We start from the raw sequence: 21719 nt of genomic DNA on the forward strand, positions 1-21719 counted from the left end.
TTTAAGTCTATTACGTCAGCCATCTAGACTGCTGCAGGGGCCCCAGGGATGGCCCGATTGTCTTCGGCATGGCCCGAGCTCCCGTCCCGCGCCAGTGCCAGTGGATGGCGGGCTCGACATGGAAAATTTCCAGAGGCCGTCGCAAAAAGCTCAATGCTCCATTCAGTTTGGATGCAACAACATCACCGACATTGCGCCCGCCAGCAAAATACCCAAGATGGCTACGACATTGACGCCCTTCCTCTACCAGACGAGGACGATACTTCGGGCTTCCGTCGCTCTTCGGTCCTTCTCAACCACCGCCAGCCGTCTGAGCAGACCCCCCCGCGAGCAGCCCATCCCGTTCGAGTGGGAGGGCTCAATTCAAGAAGAACGTCCCGACATCCCTAGCGGCCGCGATGGCGAAATCAGATCTACAATCACTCCGAGCGAAAGACATGTGTTCCGAAAGATCTTCGACGACATGGCGAAGCGCAGCGCAGCCCCCGGCGGTCCCTCAAGAAAACTTGCTGATGCCGACTCCGACGCCACATCCCGCGACGATGTCCTGAGCAAATACCCTGCGTCCCTGCGTCGAGCTGCCGAAGCTGCCCTCGGAATGCGAGAAATGTCTGGCGGCTATTTCGAAGAAGACCGCCCAAAGAGAGTGTCTCGCATCGCCTTGAAGAGTGAGGAGGACGAAGCCAATGTTCCCACCAAGGTGCAAGACGCACGAGACGACCTGCACATGATGGAGGGCGCCAGGTTGCAACAGATTCTGGACACCTGCAAAACGGACGTCGAAGTTTGGAATGTGCTGGAAGAGGAGGTCTTCTCCATGATTGAGAAGCTTGGGATTGCCGAGAACAGGCCGCAGGAGGAACAGCCGGGGACCGAGACACAGAAGCAGAAGCCTGTCCTAGACATGGACACCCACGGCCCCATCTACTCAATGCACCTCCTCAAAGGCCTCAAAACCCTCGATCAGGTCTTCGCCAGGCCTTCACCGCTGGCCTTGAACATTCTCCCCCGCGTCAAGGCCCTTGGAATCGCCTCCTACGTCCTGGGCGTCTCGACGCCATTCTACAACGAGCTGGCATCCATCCTATGGTTTCGCCATGGCGATACCCAAGCTGTGCTCGCCCTTCTCGATGAGATGCAGGATGCTGGCCTGTTCTACGACAAGGACACGCTGCGTTTGGTCGACAGCATCGAGCTGGCCCTAGACTCTTTCCGGAACCGCGGGCTGGGTGTCTTCTCCAAAATCGTTGGCACCATTCCAGGCTACAACCTGGACGACAAGGCCATGGTAGCACGCGCCGCACGTCGTGTTCGCCATGCGGTGAAGAATCAGCGAATGGCACTGGGTAACTAGACTGGCGAACGAACGCTGTCTTCAAATCACGTGTATACCATCTTGTAACATACATGTAATACCAACACTGCTCATATAGAGGGTCCTTTTGCCGAGGACTCAGAGGAACATCTATCCGGGCACCGTCAGCTCAGCGCTGCCAGGCTGATTCCAAGCAACCTACCATATAATAAATCTGTCCATGGATCTCGATGTCCCTCCGATAGAGTGTACGTGGCTATGCCCACGCGGCACATTGTAAACTCAATAGTCCGTCCATTCCCGAGTCTGCGTAGCCGGACTTGGCCGTGAAAGCAGCGACAACAAGCAAGCAAGTTGCGGCTGCGGGAGCTAGGTTAGGCGCCTGAATGTTGGGGGGCCCAGAACCGCCCTCGCGCCATCACAACATCAGCCCTTTGTTCCCAGTCATGACTACTCTCCAACAACCTTATTCGCGATTAAGGAGAAAAAATAACGGAGATATCGGCTGGAGGCTTTTCAGCTTGAAATGGTGCCCCTGTCGATCGTCCGATTCCCCATAGCCACATTCCACAACCGCGGGAAAGGCGTCTCGCAGCCTCACAGACTGGAGCCACGGCGCGCTTCGCGGTGGCCGACGACAGCGCCTGATGGCGGCCGCCAGACTCATGGCTACTGAAGAAGGTGTGTTGTTAGCATGGTGCGCGCCAGTATCGTGGCTCTGCGCCTGGATAGAACTTTTGAAGCCCCGAGCTTAATCTGAAGTTGCTAGGGAGGCTGTAATTGCACGCCACGCCAACTCGGATTCTTGGTACTGCTTCGAAGCCTTCAAATCACAGCCCACGATGTAGATTTGGCACTTGGAAAGAGCCGAGCACACAGCACAGCCTTGAATATGACGGGAAAAAAGCGCAAATCTGAAGTTCCTGGTGCTAAAAAGCAGCATGAAGGATGCCGATGGAGGAAGGAAAGAAGTTGGGCGGGTGCAAATTCCAACAAGTTTACTACTGTTCACATTACCCAGCTCTATTGGGTTCCTGTTCTGCCTGCCAGAGTGGCTGAGACTTCAAGTCCAGTTTTGCCTCGTATTACCAACCGCCAGTTGCACATGGGATGGCCGTTACGAAGTCTCTATCACTAATCAACCCAAAAGCGCAGCCGGTTCATATGCATTGGGGTAGTTGTCAGTGGTTTGTTATAACCGAATGAAATACATTTGCCTCAATTGCCATTGTGAAAGCAGAACCATCTGACTTTAATCTATCATCAACTCGACAACGTCTTGCAATTCTTCATAGATAATTGCTTACTAGTAAGCTGCAAAATTGTCTATCTTTCTAGTCGAAAGATGAATAATCACCTCGGGGAACATATGTGAAGGTGAGAGAGACTATGTTTATTTAGCACCTTGAAGTAGCTATTTTAACACAATCTGGTTAGTTAGTGATGAAATTTAGCAGTTTTTCAGCAAATAGTAACAATATTAGCGATGATCTGGGCGTTTCGTCCTATTGACCCGCTTGGGTGAATCTTTTAGGGCTGGAGTAGAACAACTAAAGGACAATATAATTAATACAAATTGTTGGCGAGATTCAAAGTACGCGAGTGACCACCGGGATCCCACATCTGCTGCTTCATCGCAGTCACGTACTTAATGAGTGAGTGAATAACGGAAGACATCTCGCTACTTAGCAGTGTATATGCTCAGTGACGACTTACACACAATACAAGCAATCAGAGCTGCAAATATGAAGCTTTTTCATTTACTAAGTGAACTGACTGACGCATTAGCTAGGAATCTGCTCGGGTTAAAAGTCAACTCAAGGCAAAAACAAGCCGTTAACAACACACATTACTGGCGTGTGATGCATGTTGAATTGGCAAAAGGTGAAGTTGCGGCCAGTGTGGATTGAACACACGACCTTCAGATTGATTGAATGAAGTTTCCAGGGTTATGAACCCACTTCAGTCTGACGCTCTCCCAACTGAGCTATGTCCGCCGCCATCTTCGAGGTCCACAGCTGAAGTGGTCCCGCTATCAACCACCTGCGGGTGAGAGTTGAGCGAAAGCGAGCTGCTAGCGCCATGTCAAAATCGTTCCGCTCAGCTGAAAAAGACACATCGATGCGAAGAGCTGAACAACTCAGCTGTATGTAAGGGTTGCGAAGAGTCATGAGAAACGTGTTGGCGGGCGTCACACGCAATGGTTCGTGCTCTTATTCATCAACATGGATGTCAAGTTCGGCCGAGAGCGAAGCCATACTCTCTGCGAGTCACTTCTGAGACATCGCTGCGCACATCATCAGATCAGACTGAGTGAGGTCAAGTGAATTTTATTATGCCAATTTTCCCAATGCTCCGTTGAAGATGGCTACCTCGGCTTCGCTAGCTGTAAAGCGGCCACAATGCCCATGTTGAACACTCCAAAAAGAAATTCTGCATTTCATGTCGCAGAGTCATGACCCATGTGAACACCAAATCACTACTACACGCTACCCTGCACACAGTCCGAGCTCTACAACCTCACACCCTCTTTCTTTCCTTACCATCCACGGCCGGCCATCTTCTCCTCGGGCTTCATGCTGTCGCAGTTGATGCCGACCATGGCCTCGCCCAGACCCTCGCTGCACTCGGCGAGAACCTTTGGGTCCTTGTAGTGCGTCGTCGCCCTGACGATGGCCTTTGCGCGCTTGACCGGGTCGCCGGACTTGAAGATGCCGCTGCCGACAAAGACACCGTCGCAGCCGAGCTGCATCATGAGCGCGGCATCAGCAGGGGTGGCAACACCGCCGGCGGCGAAGTTGACAACGGGCAGACGGCCCAGCTCGGCGGTCTGCTGGAGAAGCGCGGGGTCGACCTCGAGCTTCCTCGCGAAGGCGCGGAGACCAAGAACACCCTCGGTCTGGAGAATGGCCTTAGCCTGGGCGATGTCCTTGGTGACCTGCTTAACGTGGGTGACGGCCTCGACGACATCACCGGTGCCGGCCTCGCCCTTGGTGCGGATCATGGCGGCACCCTCAGCAATGCGGCGGAGGGCCTCGCCCAGGTTGCGGCAGCCGCAGACAAAGGGGGCCTTGAAGTCGTGCTTCTCGACGTGGTACTCCTTGTCGGCGGGAGTGAGAACCTCGCTCTCGTCAATGTAATCGATGCCGAGGGCCTCGAGGATCTGGCATTCGACAAAGTGGCCGATACGGGCCTTGGCCATGACGGGGATGGTGACGGCGTTCTGAATTTCCCTGATCATGGCCGGATCCGACATGCGGGCGACACCGCCGTCCTTACGGATATCTGCGGGGACACGCTCCAGGGCCATGACGGCGCAGGCGCCGGCCTCCTCGGCGATGCGGGCCTGCTCCGCGTTCACAACGTCCATGATGACGCCGCCCTTCAGCATCTGGGCGAGGCCGGCCTTGACGGCAAAGGAGCTCTTGGCATCGCCATTGGTCTTGGTAGCGTCGTTGTTGGTCATTTTGATTGAGTTTGACTGATGAACCGCAGTGACTATAGAGAGAGAGGCAAAATAGTGATCGTGTTCCAGAAGGTCTAGGATAAGGTCCGGGAATAATGCGGCTCGGGGTGTGAGGGGTATGTTTTTTTCAGGCAAATCAGAAGGAAAAGAAGGATTCCTCAGCAAGCAAGTCAGAAAAAAGTGCTCCGCTCCGCAATGGATCTTTGGTACGTTCGGTGATCGGTAACAGAATCCGGGGAGAGGGGTCCTTCGAGAAGAATGGGGGAACGAATAATTAAGTATATGGTGGCGGCGACAACTGATGATGCACGGGATGCCCAGCAACAACGAGTCACCATTGGACGAGAAAATTTTTCTAACTGTACCGAGTCATCCCGTGTTTTCCGCGGTATCCTCGCGAGCGGCAGATGGACGTGTGTACTGTATGTACACTCAAAACCTTTGCCTAGGCGAGCCGAGCAACGACTGAGTCGGCGGCCATTTGGCCGTAGGGAACCCCAGAGCCCGCCGAGGAATCACAGAAGGGCGTGTTGGGCGCCTTCGTCCCCGATCTCGGAAAGGCAACATGCGGTCACTCCGGGGTCCTGGTGCAGGGGAAACCTTCTCATGAGAATCGCAGTGTCATAGAAAGCTGCTCATAGCGGGCGGTGGGCGGCGCCGGTGTTTGAACGGGTGGCGGAGTCTGTGAGCACTGAGGAGAACTGAGGAGTAAGAAAGGGTCCTTGCTGTGGACATGTATGGATGGTCCGCAGTGACTCTCAATGCTGCTCGTCTCTCGGAGCTCTATCCGAAGGTACCTTTCCTCAATGGAATTACGATAGAGTAACAAGCACCGCGGCCGTCGACTCTGAGGCCAGCAAGTGCTCCGACCGGCGGCGAACAATTCTGGGGGGCCAAGGGCGGAGGGCGGCTGCCGTCGGATGTACAGCTGCAAGGCGGCAATGCATCCGCCTCCGCCTTACCAGCTCCCGTGCGGAATCTCTGCATCTTTCAGCTCCTGTCTGATAAGTTGACGTCGTTCACGGCATGATGGAGTAACATGGGATCAATTCCTGAGTTGCGCAGGCTCGATATGCGTGCAATACTTTCTTGCGTCGCCGCCTCTCCATGCCTTTCCATGTCTCCTCCATCTACAGCGGCCCCCACGGATCCTGCTACTCCGCCGTTTGACTCTGTCAATTACTTGCATTGCACTAGCAAATGACTGTGTTATTACGCCCTTTGCGCCGTTAGTGACCTTCCATATCGATACGGCGGCGCCCATATTAACACCGCGACGCCGCCATCCCCCGTGTCCAACGGACCCGATCGCCGCCGACAACGACCCCAGAACCTCACTAAACCGCTCATTTGGCTAGCAACGGGCTGCGAGGGTTCAGTGGCACGACCGTTATCGCCAAGGCTGCTTCAATCCACGCACATCCCGTTCTCCTAGTGTCGTGTTATCGTCGTTCGGTCCATAACCTGGTCTGGGTGTGTTACGTGAATGACTCAATCACCAACACGGCAAATCTCAACCACTTTACCCTTTATTCTCAAGGACAGCACTCTTTTTCACCACCAACTCACACATCATCACGACTTGACGATGCCTGCTGTTACTGTCGGCGTTTTGGCCCTGCAGGGCGGCTTCCACGAGCACCTCGAGCTCGTCCGGAAGGCTGCCGCATCACTCGCATCGGCCCCGGCGCCAAGTCCGATTCCCGAAATCGAGACCACCGAAGTTCGCACCGAGGAGCAGCTCCGCCGCTGTGATGCCCTCATCATTCCCGGCGGCGAAAGCACGACAATCTCCCTGGTCGCCACGCAGTCCGGCCTGATGGAACCTTTAAGAGAATTCGTAAAGTGAGTCCGCGGGCGCAGCAACGTGATGTCATTGGTGAATTCCTGGCAAAGTTTTCTCATCATACCCCTTACTGAGTCTCATTCATGAGACAGCGGCTGATATTCATTCTTCACCAGAATTAACCGCAAGCCGGTCTGGGGCACCTGCGCCGGCGCCATCCTGCTTGCTGATGAGGCGAACTCCACCAAGAAGGGTGGCCAGGAGCTCATCGGCGGCCTCGCTGTGCGTGTCCACCGTAATCACTTTGGCCGTCAGATTGAGAGCTTCGTTGCGGACCTCGACCTGCCCTTCCTGTCGAGGGGCGACGGTGGTTCGAAAACGGCGTCGGCACCTTTCCCGGGCGTCTTCATTCGCGCGCCAATTGTGGAGGAGATCCTTTCCAAAGATGCCGAGCTGAAGTCGTCAGTCGAAGTTCTAGCAGTACTGCCCGGGCGTAAGACGAAGGTTGAGGGCGTCAGCCAGAGCACGGCGGATGACTCTGTAGGTGACATCGTCGCCGTTCAGCAGAGGAACATCTTTGCCACGAGTTTCCACCCCGAGCTGACTGACGACATTCGCATTCACGTCTGGTGGCTGGAGCAAGTCCTCCAGAAACTGCCTCCCACACATCATCTGCGTGAATGTCAGCCCACGAAGACGAGCGGGATCATGTGATGTCATGGTTGGCGGACGGATAGAAGTGGTGGCATCTGGCGAGCACATATCGCACATACTACGCCATCTACGAAAACGCAAACTCGCACCCCAGGGATCGACGTTGGGGGCGACGCTTAGCAACACCGGTGAGATGCCTGCCGCAGGAGAGAGGCTCCTAGTTTGCATCAGAGGCATAGACGCAACGGGCGAGAAACGACGCAGATCTTAGTGCAGCGGTTGCTCGGGTGCGCAGAGTTGCGTAGCCGGCTTTGTCGCTGGAATGGGGAGAGATGGGCTAGTGACATCCGTGGCTTGCGAAGCGAACTTCAGTCACGGAATCACACCGCATGAACCGAACTTTTGTCACCCGAACGGCCCGGGAAATGATGTACTGATCGAGTTCGGAAATTATTGCGGGAATTCGGGATATTATTACGCATGAGAAATGTTGATGGAGTTTCACAGAATAAACGCGGGAACACGGCATTAGGACAGCAGGCACGCAGGATAGACACATGCACGACGAATACCCAGAGACGATGTTCGAACGCTGTTCCGAGGGTCGCCATCGACGGGCTTGGCAACACATGTCTGACACATCTGCGTCGAGGTGATATCAACCTGAGTATTTGCCCCTCACACTCGTGGGATCCCATTGGGATCTATGATGCATAATTTGCAGATCTTCAGGAACATGATGCAGGTTTCTACCGACCCTGCGGATAGATCCCAAGACCGTGGTCTCAGTGAAGATCACGCATAAGGGGTCCTCAATGAACACCCTCGTGTCAGGGTTACGTTGAATGTGAGCAGCGTGTGTTGTCTATTCTTAGATCGCCAATTTGAACCAAAGTCCACGATGTCGTCTTCTCGAAGATGCATGTACTTCTAGCAGCTGGATGGACAACACGCGAATATCCCTGGATTTCCTGAGGATGAGATAGGTGTCGCTGGTGAGACGTAGTCCGAACAGCCCAAGACCCCCAGGTCCATTTTTCCAAATTGGCACGCTGTCAACTTCACGAGGGCGATTTGGGAGAATGTTGATTATTACAGGTAGTAAATTTGGGCCAAAGACCGTCAAGCGTCTCAAGCAGTTCTATGATACTGGTTGAAGTGATGGCTAAGGTAAATTACGTTTGAAAAGAAAAGAAGAATATACAGGAAATAGAAGGAATAACCCGAGAAGGTTTATACTAGGTATTAAAACAGAATGGTATCAGATATTCTTCGTGAATAGGCTCATAAACCTTGGTCGCTTTTGCAAACCTCATCAATCAGACGCTATGACATGATACCCTCCCTCCCAACTGCCTCCGCTAACTATGCTGACAAAAGAAACAAAAGAGCGAATGCACTCATGGCAAAAACCATGGACTTGTTGGAGGGGATCATGTGTCCCGCTCCGCTGTTAAAGCCGTTGGGGTTGAACTCGTTGGAGTCGCTGGTAGTAGTGACCGTGGCGGTCTCTTTCTCAGTTGCTGTCGTCTTGTCGGTCTCAGTCTTGGTGACCGTGACAGGCAGCACAATAGTGCCTCCGTTGATGGTTAACCTGTCAGCCCCAGGAATGGCGGCGGCGGTAATGTCTGGCAGACAAGGGCCGTTGGCGCAGGTCTTGGTGACAAGGCGAGTAGTAGTCAGACCGGGCTCAGTGATGACCTCCTCGACAGTGACGGTGACCACGGCATCAGTCTCCTGAGGGACGGTGAGCACCGCAGTGACCGGTGTGGGGCCGTCGGTGCAAACTGCCTGAGTGGTGGTGAAGCCTGGGGGCAGGTCATCACCGTATCCGTGGCATTGGGTGATGGAACCAGAGCAAGTTTGTGTGATGGTGTAAGTCTCTGCCCTGAGACCTTCAGAACATTCCGCAGCGAAGGTTGGGTAGACGGTTGTGTAGACTGCCGTGAAACCCTCATCGTCTGCTCCCGTACCTGTGGGCTGTTGCTGCTGTTGTTCAGGCAGGATATATATCGAGATGGGCTCTACTCTGGTGACGGTAAGAGCGTCTAGTGTTGTTGTCGTAGAGCAGTCCACTTGTCTGTACTGGACCCGGCCGGCAGCAGCACCGGCAGCAAGGGTAAGGAGGAATGTGAAAGTGTTTTGAGGAGACATGTTGAATATGTTGTGTCGCAGCCCAGTGTCGCAAAGTGTGAGTGAGATCGAAATCGAAGCCTCATGAAGGAATGCAGACAAACTCTATATCAGGACATCTCATATCGAGCCGGGGAGATATCGTATGCTTCTTCTAGCGTTTGGCCAAGCCTTCGTCAACTGTGACGTCCATCTCCGGACGTCATGTCACAAGGGCGTCAACTCAAAAGTTCACAAACCAACGTCGGGCAGACGCCCAAGCTACCTCCGGAGCGGAAGGGGCCATCACGACAAAGCCAAAGGGGGTTCAGTATGAGCACAATTTGGGAACACAGAGTCCGAATGCAACCCGGCCAAGACCAAGGGTCTGCGATCGTGATCACGTATGTCTGGGGGTGTACCATACCCGGCCTGGGCCAGCGCCTCTCTCCGGGTGCGGTCAGCTCTGTTGGTCATCGGGTAAGGTTGCCCAACTGTCCCGGGCCGTCTTGTCCACTCGAGTTAACCGGATCCGACAAAGTCAGATCTAGCAATAGTCAAGAAGCTGTCAGTGCGCCGTGGGAACGGTGAGATTGAGTTCAAGGGTCTGGACTCATAGGGGGGTGTCTTAGAATTTCAACCAACCACGGCGGCTTCGCCGGGCACCAGCAGCCCAACTGTCGCCGAGATCTTCATTCCCGTCTTTAGTTGACGTGCTAATTGTCTAGCCCACTGTGTGTGACCCACGCCCAGGACCCCAAGCTCGCAGCCTCATTCTGAACCTCATCCTGCGGTGTTGCTTTCGGTCTGTGGCGGCGATAGCTTGGATTGGCACTGGTGCTGCGGAGGGTGCGGAGGAGCAGAGGAGTAGAGGAGAGGGCGGGAGAGGGCGGATGACTGGGAACGCCACCTTCTCCAACCATCAACGGCCTCTTTGCACAAACGCCTCCCGAGCCAGAAGCTGGACGCATTTGGAGCGATTATCTTCAGCTCCTCGAACCGACCTTTCCTGCGTTTACGTGTCCCAAGCTCCTTGCATCAACGTTTCCGGCCGAAAGCTCAACTGTTCGTCCTAACATGAAAGAGGTGAAGGGCATTCTGATCTAAGAGCGGGAGCATAATCCGCAGCACAAGCTATGTCCGTGATTGGACATCCGTATCCACCCTCAAGGCAGCCTTCGGTGATTGGACGCTAATGTTGTCACCCCAACGGACTCAACCGTCATCCGCGGGCGAGCGATCTGGGATCGGAACTGGCAACTCAACATCACTCCGCATGCCTTGGATACGAAGCGTTCGTTCCCTGCTGACGCTACAAGGAACAACAATGAGATTGTTCACTTTGCAGATCGCAAATTACTCATCAACACAGTCAAGGATTCCGCAGTCTGGGCACCCGATGCGGTTCTGGCCATCTCTCGGTTGACGGACTTGTCTTAGATTGCAAGACCCCTCGGCAAGGTCCAGCGAACAATCACGCACCTATGGCCGGAAAGAGCAGGAAATGGCCAGAACCAGTCGCGGTGGAGGCGAGATGAAGTCGGGAAGCATCCATTCAACCCGTTTTCAAGATGAACTCCTGAATTTTCCCCGTGCCTTGCTCGAGGAAAATTCGGCCCGGGGGATGATCTCGCCACGGTTTACCCTCTCGCCGCCTCTCTCTTGTTGCCTTTTGCCTCCCTGGATTTCCTCTTTTACCCTTCCTCATCGTGTCCCGGGAGGTGCTCTTCTTGTAGTCCAGGGCAAAATCTTGCTGTCACGGAGAGACATTGTGACAACTTGGCACGCAACCCGGGCTGAACACAGGTCCTCCAGTTTCCGCAAAGGAGCGACATTCCTCACCCATCAAGCCCATTCCGTTCGCCAGGCACGCAGCAGTCTCGCGGCAACGGACACAAGGCATCTTTTATCTTTTCGTTAAAACAATTGAAGTGTCGTCAATACTGCCCCTAACCTTAATACCCATTTGTTTCACGGGCGTTCATACTCTTGTCGTTCGCCAATCCCCCCTTCTCCCCGTTGGAACAAACGGCGCCTCCCGTCTTCTGTTCGCGAGATGCCAGTGCCTGTTCAATAACGATCAGGCCTTTCATCATACGACCTGAAGTCTCAGTTTCCGAATAGTATCATCGACCTAATCAATAATACCCAGGACGCGAGTCGAAGCAAGAGAAGAAGCCTGCTCCCGCACGGCTTCCAGACCTGGTGTCTTGGACGGTCTCGAGACTCTGTCGTCGTGCTGGATATCACGCATTGTTAATAGTAATATTTCAGCATGAAGCTCTTCACAACCTTAGGCCTGTTGGCCTCTGCTGGGCAGTACTGGCTTGCGTCAGGACTGCCTCAGTTCCCCGACAATCCCATGTGCACAGCTGGCATCACGTCCGTCGAAGTCCAGCCCGTACAGTTCGTCGTGCGCCGCCCAATCTACATAAGCGCGTTTCTGCCGGCCAACACAGTCTTGATCCTCGACGACGGACTTACACTTACGGTCACCAACGCGCCGTTGACGCTCATCACCGAAATCGACAAGCTGGGCACTCTCACCTCCGAAGTGACCAGGTAAGTTCATCTTTTTCAACTTGGACACTTACACAACGCTAACCTGCTGCGCCAGAATCATCGAGGGAATCTCATCTCTCCCCAACGCATACGTCACGATCACAAGAGGTGGCCAGTCGGGAACAGAGGCAAGCACCATCACCGTGCTTCCCTCTGGCCCGGATGGCGTTGGCACTTACCTTGTCTTCACCCCCTTTGCGCTCACCGACGCGACGACCGGAGCTGGTATTCTGCCAACACCCACGGTCGGAAGCCCTGCGGCAACAATCGTCGGCTCTCCCGAGGATGCCAGTCGTCTTCTGACCGAAGCTCTGAACAGCTTGGGTAATCCTGTCCCGCCGGTAACAAACGACCCCGGCGCGACCCCGGCCAGCCCGGCTTCAGTCCCGGTGACGCTTCTGCCCACCGGAGGAGCTCTGCCTGCTGCGTTTTACACCACCGTCAATGTTGGTGGTGCTGATGGGGTGCCTCGGAACCTGACTGTTACCTCTGGAACCGAGGGCACAGTCTTCGCGCAGACCTTTGACAGATTCTCGGTCACCGTGACTGGTCCCGACAATGTCATCACCGTTCTCGGAAACGCTGGAGTCTCGCCTTCAGCCATCACCTTGGCCGGAAACCGAGCTGCGGCGGCGGCCTCTGGAGTCAGCGGTGACGTCTTGCAGATCATCCAGACCCCTGGAGGCGAGGCAAACTTCCTGGAGCGACTTCTCACGACCACAGTAGGCGCTCAAGGGATCGAGGGAACCAACACATTCACAATTGTTCCTACTGGAACCGGAAGCGTTGGTGCCGTAGTTGTCCAGACTCCTCTCGCAGGTTCCGCAGGCATTTTTGCTGGACCGCTCAGGACCATCACGGCCGGTGGAAACACCGGTTCTAATGCAGTGACATTTACTGTTCCTCCTCAAGGAACAGACCAAACTGGCACTGTTGTCGTCCAGCCAGCGCAGATTGCTTTCACTGGCCCCTTCACGACCATCACCTCAGGAGGCGTCTCTGGCTCCGTGCCCCTTTCTTTGACCATTTTGCCTTCGACAAGCCCCTCGCTGGGTACCGTCATTGTGCAAACTCCTCTGGCTGCGAGCCCCATCAACTTCATCACAAGAAACGCGCTCGCCATTGCCGGTCTCGGAGCCACCATCACTCTGCCATTGGGCGGTTCTTCTGCTACTGGCCCTGCAACGGTCATCATCGCAGCAGGTTTGGGAGGTGATGATCCGGCCACGACCGCGCCGGCTGCTCTGGCAGCGTCGATTGTCACGATCCGCGGTGCCTTCAACGGCACTACTCCCCAGACCTTGACCTTGGCCCCGGCTGGTGACAACTCGCTTGCGACTGTTGTTGAGCAGTTGCCCGTTGGCTTCTCTACAAACAACCAGGCGAACCCTACAGCCCCGGCTGCTCCGGCTGCGACCGGTGTCAACACAGCCGGTCAACCCAACGCCCCTGTGCCAACAGCAGGACCTTCAGTCAACCCAATTCCCAACCAGATTCTTCCTGCTGCCATCACCAGCGGATATAGCGGTTCTGTGCCTACAACTGTCACTTTGCCGCCTTCTGGAGCTCAGACTGCCAGCCAAGTCGTGGTTCTCACCCCCTTTTCCAACGACTTGGTTGCCACCAACATTCTCCAGCAACCGACAACCATTACTCAAGGAGCATCGGTCACTATCGCGACGACCGTCACTCTCCAGCCGGGTGCCATTCAGCCAGGAGCAGCAGTTCCCACTGCTCCTACTGTTCTTGTGCTGACGCCGCTCCCGTCTGGGGTAGCAGTAGCAACTCCAGTAGTCAATCCGGCTCAGTTGACCACGGTCTCCGGAGTCATCAACGGTAACAGCCCCCTGACTGTTACCATTCCTCCAGCGGACTCCGTTGATCCTGGCACCGTCGTTGTTCTTCAACCTGCTCAAACGGCTGGTGTCGCCCCCGGTGTTACTCCTGGAGTCGTTCCCGGCGTCACTCCTGGAGTCGTTCCCGGTGTGACTCCTGGTGGTGCTGCGACTCCCGGAGGTGTAGCAACTCCTGGAGCAGGCCAAGACACTGTTCTTGCTGAACCTTTCCTACCGGGGGCGTTCACGACCATCCAGTCCGGATTCAGTGGCGTAACTCCCACCACCTTCACCGTCCCCCCTGTTGCCCCAAATAGCATTGGTACAGTTGTCGTCTTGACCCCTACTAACGCAGCAGGTGCCGGCCCCTCACTGCCCGCCGGTGTACCTTTCGTGACGGTCACGAGCCCTTTCGCAGGAGAGACTCCTCAGACCAATGTATTGCTCCCATCTGGTACTAACCCCACAGGAACTGTTCTCGTTGAAGTCCCAGCTGCTCAGTTTACGCCACCCGCTTCAGGTATCAGCCTGCCCGCCGGTGTGCCATTCGTGACTGTGACAACTCCCTTCGCCGGAGAGACTCCCGAGACCAACATCTTGCTTCCCACTGGCACTGGCAGCGTTGGAACTGTTTTGGTTCAGGTGCCGTCTGCCCAGTTCACGCCAGCTGCGCAAGTAACGGCTCCCACCGCAGGCGTTGTCCCGACGCCGGGTGGCCCTCTGCTCCCTGGCATCACCATCGGAGGACAGACCATCGTCATCCCCGGAATCACCATTGGCGGCCCCATTGCTTTGCCTACTGGTCTTAACTTGGGATCTTTCCTCACCCTGACTCAGGCCGGGTCAGACCCAAACACCGTAGTCTTCCTTCCCACGGGTACCAACCCGGGTCTTGTTGTCATTCAGACACCGACTGTTGCGCCGGCTGCTGTTTCTGGCGTTGGTGTCTTCACGACCCTCTTCCAGGGGTACACCGGCTCAACGCCCACCACCACGACTCTGCCGCCGACGGGAACCAACACCCTCGGCGTTGTCTTGGTTCAGACTCCCCTGGTGAACGTCCCCGATACCACGACGGTTGGTTTCACTGGCACGGCACCCAACACGATCACCGTGCAGCCCTCTTCGGGTGGCTCTGGTATCGTGGTTGTTGAAACTCCTTTCGTCAACCCCTTACAATCCACCCCGGCTGTCCCGGCTCAGATCTTCACGAGCATCACCCAGGGCTTTACCGGATCTGTCCCGACTACAATTACGCTCCAGCCTACTGGAACCAACACAGTTGGTACCGTGGTTGTTCAGACCCCCATCTTCCCTGGAGGTGGAGTTCAGGTAACCACGCCAGCAGACCCGGCCGCGTCGGACCCGGGTGAACCTCTCATTGACATCATCGCCACCTCGACTGTCGGTCTCCCCGGCTTGCTTTCGCCGACGACTACTACGATCCTGCCGAGCGGAACTAACCCCGGCTCTGTCGTTGTTCAGACTCCGGTGTCACTTACCGGCTCTCCGGGACCCAACCAACCTCAGTCCTTCGTCACCCTCGCGACCGGTTACACTGGAACTATCACTCTGACGACCACCATTCTGCCCGCAGGCACCAACTCGGTTGGAACTGTTCTCATCCAGACACCTACTCAAGGTGGAGGAGGCGGCGGTGGCGGCGGCGCAGGTGGTGTCCCAACTGTTGGTGTTACTCCTGAGCCTGCTCTTACTCAAGCTCTCACGACCATCACGGCTGGATTCTCTGGTTCCGTGCCGACCACCATCACATTCTCCGCCACTGGTGCTCAGACTGCTGGTATTGTTGTCGTCCAGACTCCTACCACTGGTCCTTTCGCGTCTCCCTCCGTCCAACCGGCCGAGTTTGTCACGTTCTTCACTGGATACACTGGATCCGTGACTGCCATCTCTACGATCTTGCCTACCGGTACTGCTTCTGTTGGCACCGTCTTGATCCAGACTCCTACTGCTGGTGCTGTTGCAACCTCGCCTCCCGTTGTTCCCACTGGTTTTGTTCTCACTACCGCTGGCTACACCGGCTTGGTTCCCACGACTATCACGATCCAGCCGTCGGGCACCAACCCCGGCACCGTCTTGGTCCAAACACCTACGGCCAACCCCGCGACTTTCGTTCCAACTGGATTTGTTCTCACCACTGCTGGATACACTGGCTCAGTTCCGACTACTGTCACTATTCAGCCCTCTGGTACAAGCCCAGGAACCGTCTTGGTCCAGACACCTGCCGTCGAACCCGCGACGCTCGTTCCGACTGGATTCATCCTTACTACAACCGGATACACCGGTTTGGTTCCGACCACCATCACCATCCGGCCCTCTGGCACAAACCCAGGCTCTGTCATTGTCCAGACCCCGACTGTTCTGCCAGCCTCGGTTCCCTCAGGATTCGTCCTCACAACGACTGGTTACATTGGTCTTGTGCCGACAACGGTGACCGTCGAGCCCTCAGGAACCAACCCAGGCTCTGTTATCGTCCAGAACCCAACTGTCATCGTCGACCCTGCTCAAGTCCCAACCGGCTTCGTGGTCGCAACGACCGGCTATACTGGATCTGTCCCAACCACCGTCACTATTCAGCCGTCGGGAACCAACCCCGGCACTGTTCTCATCCAGACACCTACAGTTGAGCCTCAGATCATCCCAAGTGGATTTGTCGTAGCTACCACTGGGTATACTGGCTCTGTACCGACAACGGTTACCATCCTCCCGACTGGCACTCAGTCTATTGGAACCGTCCTGATTCAGACTCCAACTGCTGTTGCCAGTCAGACCGGAGGCAGCGGTGCCGGTGGCGGTCCCATCGAGCCCGTCTTTTTGAGCAGCGGATACGCTGGATCTGTCACGTCAACTCTGACCTTGACTCCTTCAAACGTCGGAGACCCAACAACATTGGTCGTACTCACACCTAGCGACGCTGCTGGTGTCACGCCATCTCCCACAGTCACCGTGGAGCCAATTGTGTTCATTACTTTGACCATCGGATACCCTGGTCCTACAATTGCTACCCTGACCTTGTTCCCTAGCAGCGGCAACCCGATCGGAACTGTCATCATCCAGACTCCCTTACCATCTGGACAGAGCAACACCATCACTGCCACTGGTTTCACCACGCAAACTCTCCCCTTCACGGGATCAGTGCCGACCACCATCACTATCCCCCCGGCTGCCACGGACCCCAATGGCATCGCGACGGTCATTGTGCAGGACCCGATTGCTTCGTACGTCACTGTTTCAAGCGGATACTTCGGTTCCGGTATTGCGACGACGACTCTCGCTCCCGCAAACCCAGGAGACCCAGGCACCGTCGTTATCCAGACACCTCTTCCGGCTTCATTCTTCACCACCACTGTCGGATACACTGGCTTGGTTCCTACTACGACCACGCTGCTGCCGTCTGGAACCGATACCGTTGGCGCTGTCATTATCCAGGTCCCTACATCTACTCCTGCGCCGACCGCCGACCCTGCCATCTCCTACATTACGGTGTCTACCGGGTACTCGGGAGTGGGAACTCAAACCACCACAATTCTTCCTACGGGAACCGAAACTGTTGGCCTGGTTCTTATCCAGACTCCCACGGCTGCCGGCGGCGATACCGCTACCGCACCTGGAGTTACTCCCACGGCCCCTGATGTTACCGCTACCCCTGGAATCAGCTTCATCACGACGACTACGCTATGGGATTCAACGGGTACATCCACGGAAACCACGTTCCCTACTGGCACGCAGGCTGTGGGCAGTGTCATTGTCTTTGCTCCTCGATTTGCCAGATTCATCACAACAACTATTGGCTGGACTGCAAGTGGCCTGTCTACGACCACCAGCCCGATAACAAGTGCAAGCGAGGTTATTGGCATGGTCATTATTTACACTCCTGAACCCACTGCCGCTCCTACGTCCGATCTCGATCCTTCTGTTGGCGCATCTGTCACTCCCGCCGCATCTCCGAGCGTGGAATTTGCTACTCTTACTAGCACCTACTCAGGATCGGTGCCCACCACATTCACGCTCGCTCCTAGCGGCACTGACACCGTGGGTACTCTCGTGGTCTTGGTGCCAAGCTCCACGGCAAGCCCTGATGCATCTGGAGGAGATCCAGTCTTTGCGACTCTTACGAGCACGTATGCAGGCTCCATTCTTTCAACTTCAACGATTGTGCCCACGGGAACCAATTCTCAGGGCACTCTTGTCGTCCTTGTTCCGAGCAGCGCTCCCTCTCCTGGTGCGACTGGCTCCCCCGGAGCATTGTTCGAGACTATTACATCTACCTATGGAGGTTCCATCACCTCTATCGAGACTCAGTTGCCTTCCGGCTCCGATCCAACCGGAACTGTCATTGTCTACGTTCCAAGCGATGTCTTGGCTTCGCCGACAATCACACCTGGCCCTGCCTTGACTACGGTTACCTCCGCTTACCCCGGATCTGTCATCTCGACTGCCATTGCTTCACCCGCCAACCCTGGCGACCCAGGCACTGTCATTGTCTACATCCCGACGAGCGTGGTTTCAGACACAGGTGCCTTTACAACTGTGCTTTCGACTTACACCGGCTTGGTACCTGCGACGACGACTGTTCTCCCCGCCAACGTCAATGACCCGGCTACCGTCATTGTGCTTATTCCGAGCGCGACCCCCACAGTCAGCGTCCCGGAGGCCACCAGCGGTGGTTCTGGTGGCGGTGCTGGACTTCCCGCACTCTCTACAAGCCTTTACGATGGTTCGGTGACTCTGACTACAACTATTCCGGGAGTATCAGGTCTACCAGACCAGACTCTGGTACTTGTTCCCAGCATTACACCCACGGCGACCTTGCCGGGCGGTGGTGCTGGTGGTCCGCCAGGACTTATTACCAGCCTTTACGATGGTTCCATCACGCTCACGACTACCATTCCCGGGGTTTCAGGAGCTCCTGACGAGACCCTGGTTCTCATTCCCAGTATCACGCCGACGGTGAGCCTTCCGGGTGGCGGAGCTGGTGGAGTTCCGGGCTTGGTGACCAGTTTCTACGATGGCTCGGTTACTCTCACCACTATCATCCCTGGAGTGACGGGTCTTCCTGACGAGACTCTTGTCCTCATTCCGAGTGTCACGCCGACTGCCAATCTCCCTGACAACGGAGCCAGCGAATTGCCTGCTCTCATTACTAGTTTCTATGATGGCTCAGTCACGCTGACTACCACGATACCTGGAGTCTCCGGTCTTCCAGAGACAGTCGTCCTCATTCCGAGTGTTACACCAACGATAGACATCCCGGGCTTGTCTACCAGCTTTTACGACGGTTCGGTCACCCTCACGACCACAATCCCTGGCGCGTCTGGTCTTCCTGACGAGACTCTTGTCTTGGTGCCAAGCATCACGGCTGACCCAGCTGCTACTGGCGGCGCCGGAGGCTTGCCTGCGCTGGCCACCAGTCTCTATGATGGTTCGATTACCCTTACCACCACGATCCCTGGTGTGTCGGGATTGCCTGATCAGACCCTTGTTCTTGTTCCTGGCGTTACGCCCCAGCCATCTCTACCGGGCACGACTCTGGCCCCTGGAGTATACACAAGCACTTACGATGGATCAATCACGTTCGCTTTGACGATTCCTCCCTATACTATTGGATTACCTGGCGCGACCATCATCTTCGTTCCTAGCCTTCCAGGTGTCCCCACAGCGACACCTACGGCTTTGGGCCAAGGGCTCGTGACCAGCTTGTACGATGGTTCCATTACTTTCACCTCAACTCTTCCTGGCGTTTCTGGCCTGCCCGACGAAACAATCGTCTACATCCCAAGCGTACCAGGGCTCCCCACTGCAGCGCCAACCGCCTCAGCCCCGGGAATCATTACAAGCTTGTACGATGGGTCCATCACTTTCACGTCAACCCTCCCTGGTGTGTCGGGTCTGCCCGATGAAACCGTCGTTTTCATTCCAAGTGCCCCAGGTCTCCCTACATCGCTTCCAACAGCCTTGGGCCAGGGCTTGGTGCCGAGCTTCTACGATGGTTCTGTCACTTTGACATCAACGATTCCTGGTGTCTCTGGTCAGCCAGATGAGACTATCGTCTTCGTCCCTACTATCACAGGCCAGCCAACAGCAGCCCCAACAGGTCCAATCACCAGTTTCTATGATGGCTCCGTCACCTTTACGTCCACAATTCCGGGCGCATCCGGTCTGCCTGATGGTACCATTGTTTACGTCCCAAGTGCTGGAGCTCTTCCTAGCTCTGACTTGGGGGGTCTTCCCACATCTGCGCCTACCGCTCTCGAGGCGGGCTTATACACAAGCACGTACGGCGGCTCCATTACTTTCACTTCGACTCTACCCGAAGTTTCTGGACTGCCTGGAGCGACCATTATCTTTGTTCCTAGCATTGCGGCTCCAGCAGTGCCCTCGGTTACGCCTGGCGGCTTAGTGACAAGTCTCTATGATGGCTTGATTACCTTCACATCTACCATCCCTGGCGTATCTGGTTTGCCCGATGAGACTGTCGTGTTCCTTCCGACCGTCACTAGCCCCGTGGACCCTACCAGCGCGGCTGGAGGTGTTGGAGGCTTGGTCACGAGCCTCTACGACGGCTCAATCACCTTCACCTCAACAATCCCTGGTGTCTCTGGTCTACCAGACGATACGATCATCTTCCTACCGTCTCTTACGGCTCCAGCCGTCCCTACCAGTGTTGCTGGAGGCTTAGTCACAAGTTTCTATGATGGGTCAATCACTTTGACTACCACCATTCCGGGCGCTTCTGGATTCCCAGATGAGACTCTTGTGCTTGTACCTTCGATTACGGACCCTGCGCTCGGAGCAGTGCTCACCAGCTTGTACGATGGGTCGATTACGCTTATGACTACTCTTCCTGGCGTATCTGGCTTGCCAGATCAAACCGTCGTCTTGGTGCCTTCGATTACAGCTCCAGCTGTCCCGACAAGTGCCATCGGCGGACTAGTCACTAGCCTGTACGATGGGTCGATTACCCTTACGACTACTATCCCCGGAGTCTCTGGCCTGCCAGACCAGACTGTTGTGCTGGTGCCTTCAATCACCGACCCTGCCCTCCCCACGAGTGCAGTCGGCGGATTGGCGACCAGCCTGTACGACGGATCGGTCACACTCACAACGACGATCCCAGGGGTTTCTGGCTTGCCAGACCAAACTCTTGTCCTCATCCCCAGTGTCACTGGCGCGCCGGCTTTGCCCAATCTCTTTACAAGCACCTATGACGGCTCCATTACATTCACGTCCACGGTTCCGGGTGTTTCGGGCCTGCCGGACGACACCATTGTGTTCGTCCCTGGCATTACCGCTGCTCCATCACTGCCCAATCTCCTCACCAGTACTTATGGCGGTTCTGTCACTCTCACATCCGTCATTCCAGGAGTCTCGGGCGCGCCAGATGAGACCATTGTGCTGGTTCCTGATGTGACAGATTCGCTGGCGTTGCCAAACATTCTCACAAGCACTTATGATGGATCTATCACTGTCACATCCGTCATTCCTGGTGTCACTGGGTTGCCTGATGAGACGATCGTCCTCGTCCCTAGTGCTGTGCCGAGTCTGCCAGCTGGTGGTCTTCTTACCAGCACTTACGACGGCTCTATCACGCTCACTTCTGTCATCCCTGGAGTCACCGGTCTGCCTGACGAAACGATCATCCTGGTGCCGAGCGCGACCCCTACGCTGGGTGGTCTTATCACCAGCACCTACGACGGCTCTGTCACCCTTACCTCTGTCATCCCAGGTGCTTCAGGCCTCCCAGATCAGACAGTCATTCTCGTGCCGAGTGTCGATCCAACTTTGCCGGCTGGCGGCTTGCTCACAAGCACTTACGGAGGCTCAGTCATCTCGACAACTACACTCCCGGTTGGAACCGATGGTCTTCCTGGTGCCACCGTTGTTCTGGTCCCCAGCATCACGGGGGCCCCAGCACTCCCGAATGTTTTCACCAGTCTTTACGATGGACAGAGTACTTTCACTTCCATC

General features: G+C 55.7%; 5 protein-coding genes across 5 annotated transcripts in view; 3 read left to right on the forward strand and 2 right to left on the reverse strand.

Annotated features, from left to right (window-relative positions):
* Nucleotides 1–217: 217 nt before the first annotated feature.
* Nucleotides 218–1354, forward strand: CGCA056_v005909 (uncharacterized protein; the record flags this gene model as incomplete). The annotated part of the gene is made up of 1 exon (XM_037321160.1): nt 218–1354. One exon carries the CDS (start codon nt 218–220, stop codon nt 1352–1354), a length of 1137 nt encoding a protein of 378 aa, XP_037180102.1.
* A 2500-nt stretch (nt 1355–3854) lies between these two features.
* pyroA (Pyridoxal 5'-phosphate synthase subunit pyroA) lies at nt 3855–4781 on the reverse strand (the record flags this gene model as incomplete). Its single annotated transcript, XM_037321161.1, has 1 exon — nt 3855–4781. One exon carries the CDS (start codon nt 4779–4781, stop codon nt 3855–3857), a length of 927 nt encoding a protein of 308 aa, XP_037180312.1.
* A 1588-nt stretch (nt 4782–6369) lies between these two features.
* Nucleotides 6370–7281, forward strand: PDX2 (putative pyridoxal 5'-phosphate synthase subunit PDX2; the record flags this gene model as incomplete). Its single annotated transcript, XM_037321162.1, has 2 exons — nt 6370–6626; nt 6744–7281. The coding sequence occupies 2 exons, from the start codon at nt 6370–6372 to the stop codon at nt 7279–7281; spliced, it is 795 nt and encodes a 264-aa protein (XP_037180248.1).
* Nucleotides 7282–8586: 1305 nt separating this feature from the next.
* On the reverse strand, nt 8587–9375 carry CGCA056_v005912 (uncharacterized protein; the record flags this gene model as incomplete). Its single annotated transcript, XM_037321163.1, has 1 exon — nt 8587–9375. One exon carries the CDS (start codon nt 9373–9375, stop codon nt 8587–8589), a length of 789 nt encoding a protein of 262 aa, XP_037180310.1.
* A 2233-nt stretch (nt 9376–11608) lies between these two features.
* The window catches only part of CGCA056_v005913 (putative cell agglutination protein), a gene marked incomplete at both ends in the record, with an annotated part of 28831 nt that continues 18720 nt past the window's right edge, over nt 11609–21719 (forward strand). Inside the window, 2 exons of the mRNA XM_037321164.1 lie at nt 11609–11895; nt 11951–21702. Of these exons, the coding sequence (XP_037180311.1) occupies nt 11609–11895; nt 11951–21702 (10039 nt within the window). The remainder of the gene's footprint in view (nt 11896–11950; nt 21703–21719) is intronic.

The sequence above is a fragment of the Colletotrichum aenigma genome, assembly GCF_013390185.1.
Source record: "Colletotrichum aenigma strain Cg56 chromosome Unknown KSG_Cg56_contig04, whole genome shotgun sequence".
NCBI classification, from domain to species: domain Eukaryota; kingdom Fungi; phylum Ascomycota; class Sordariomycetes; order Glomerellales; family Glomerellaceae; genus Colletotrichum; species Colletotrichum aenigma.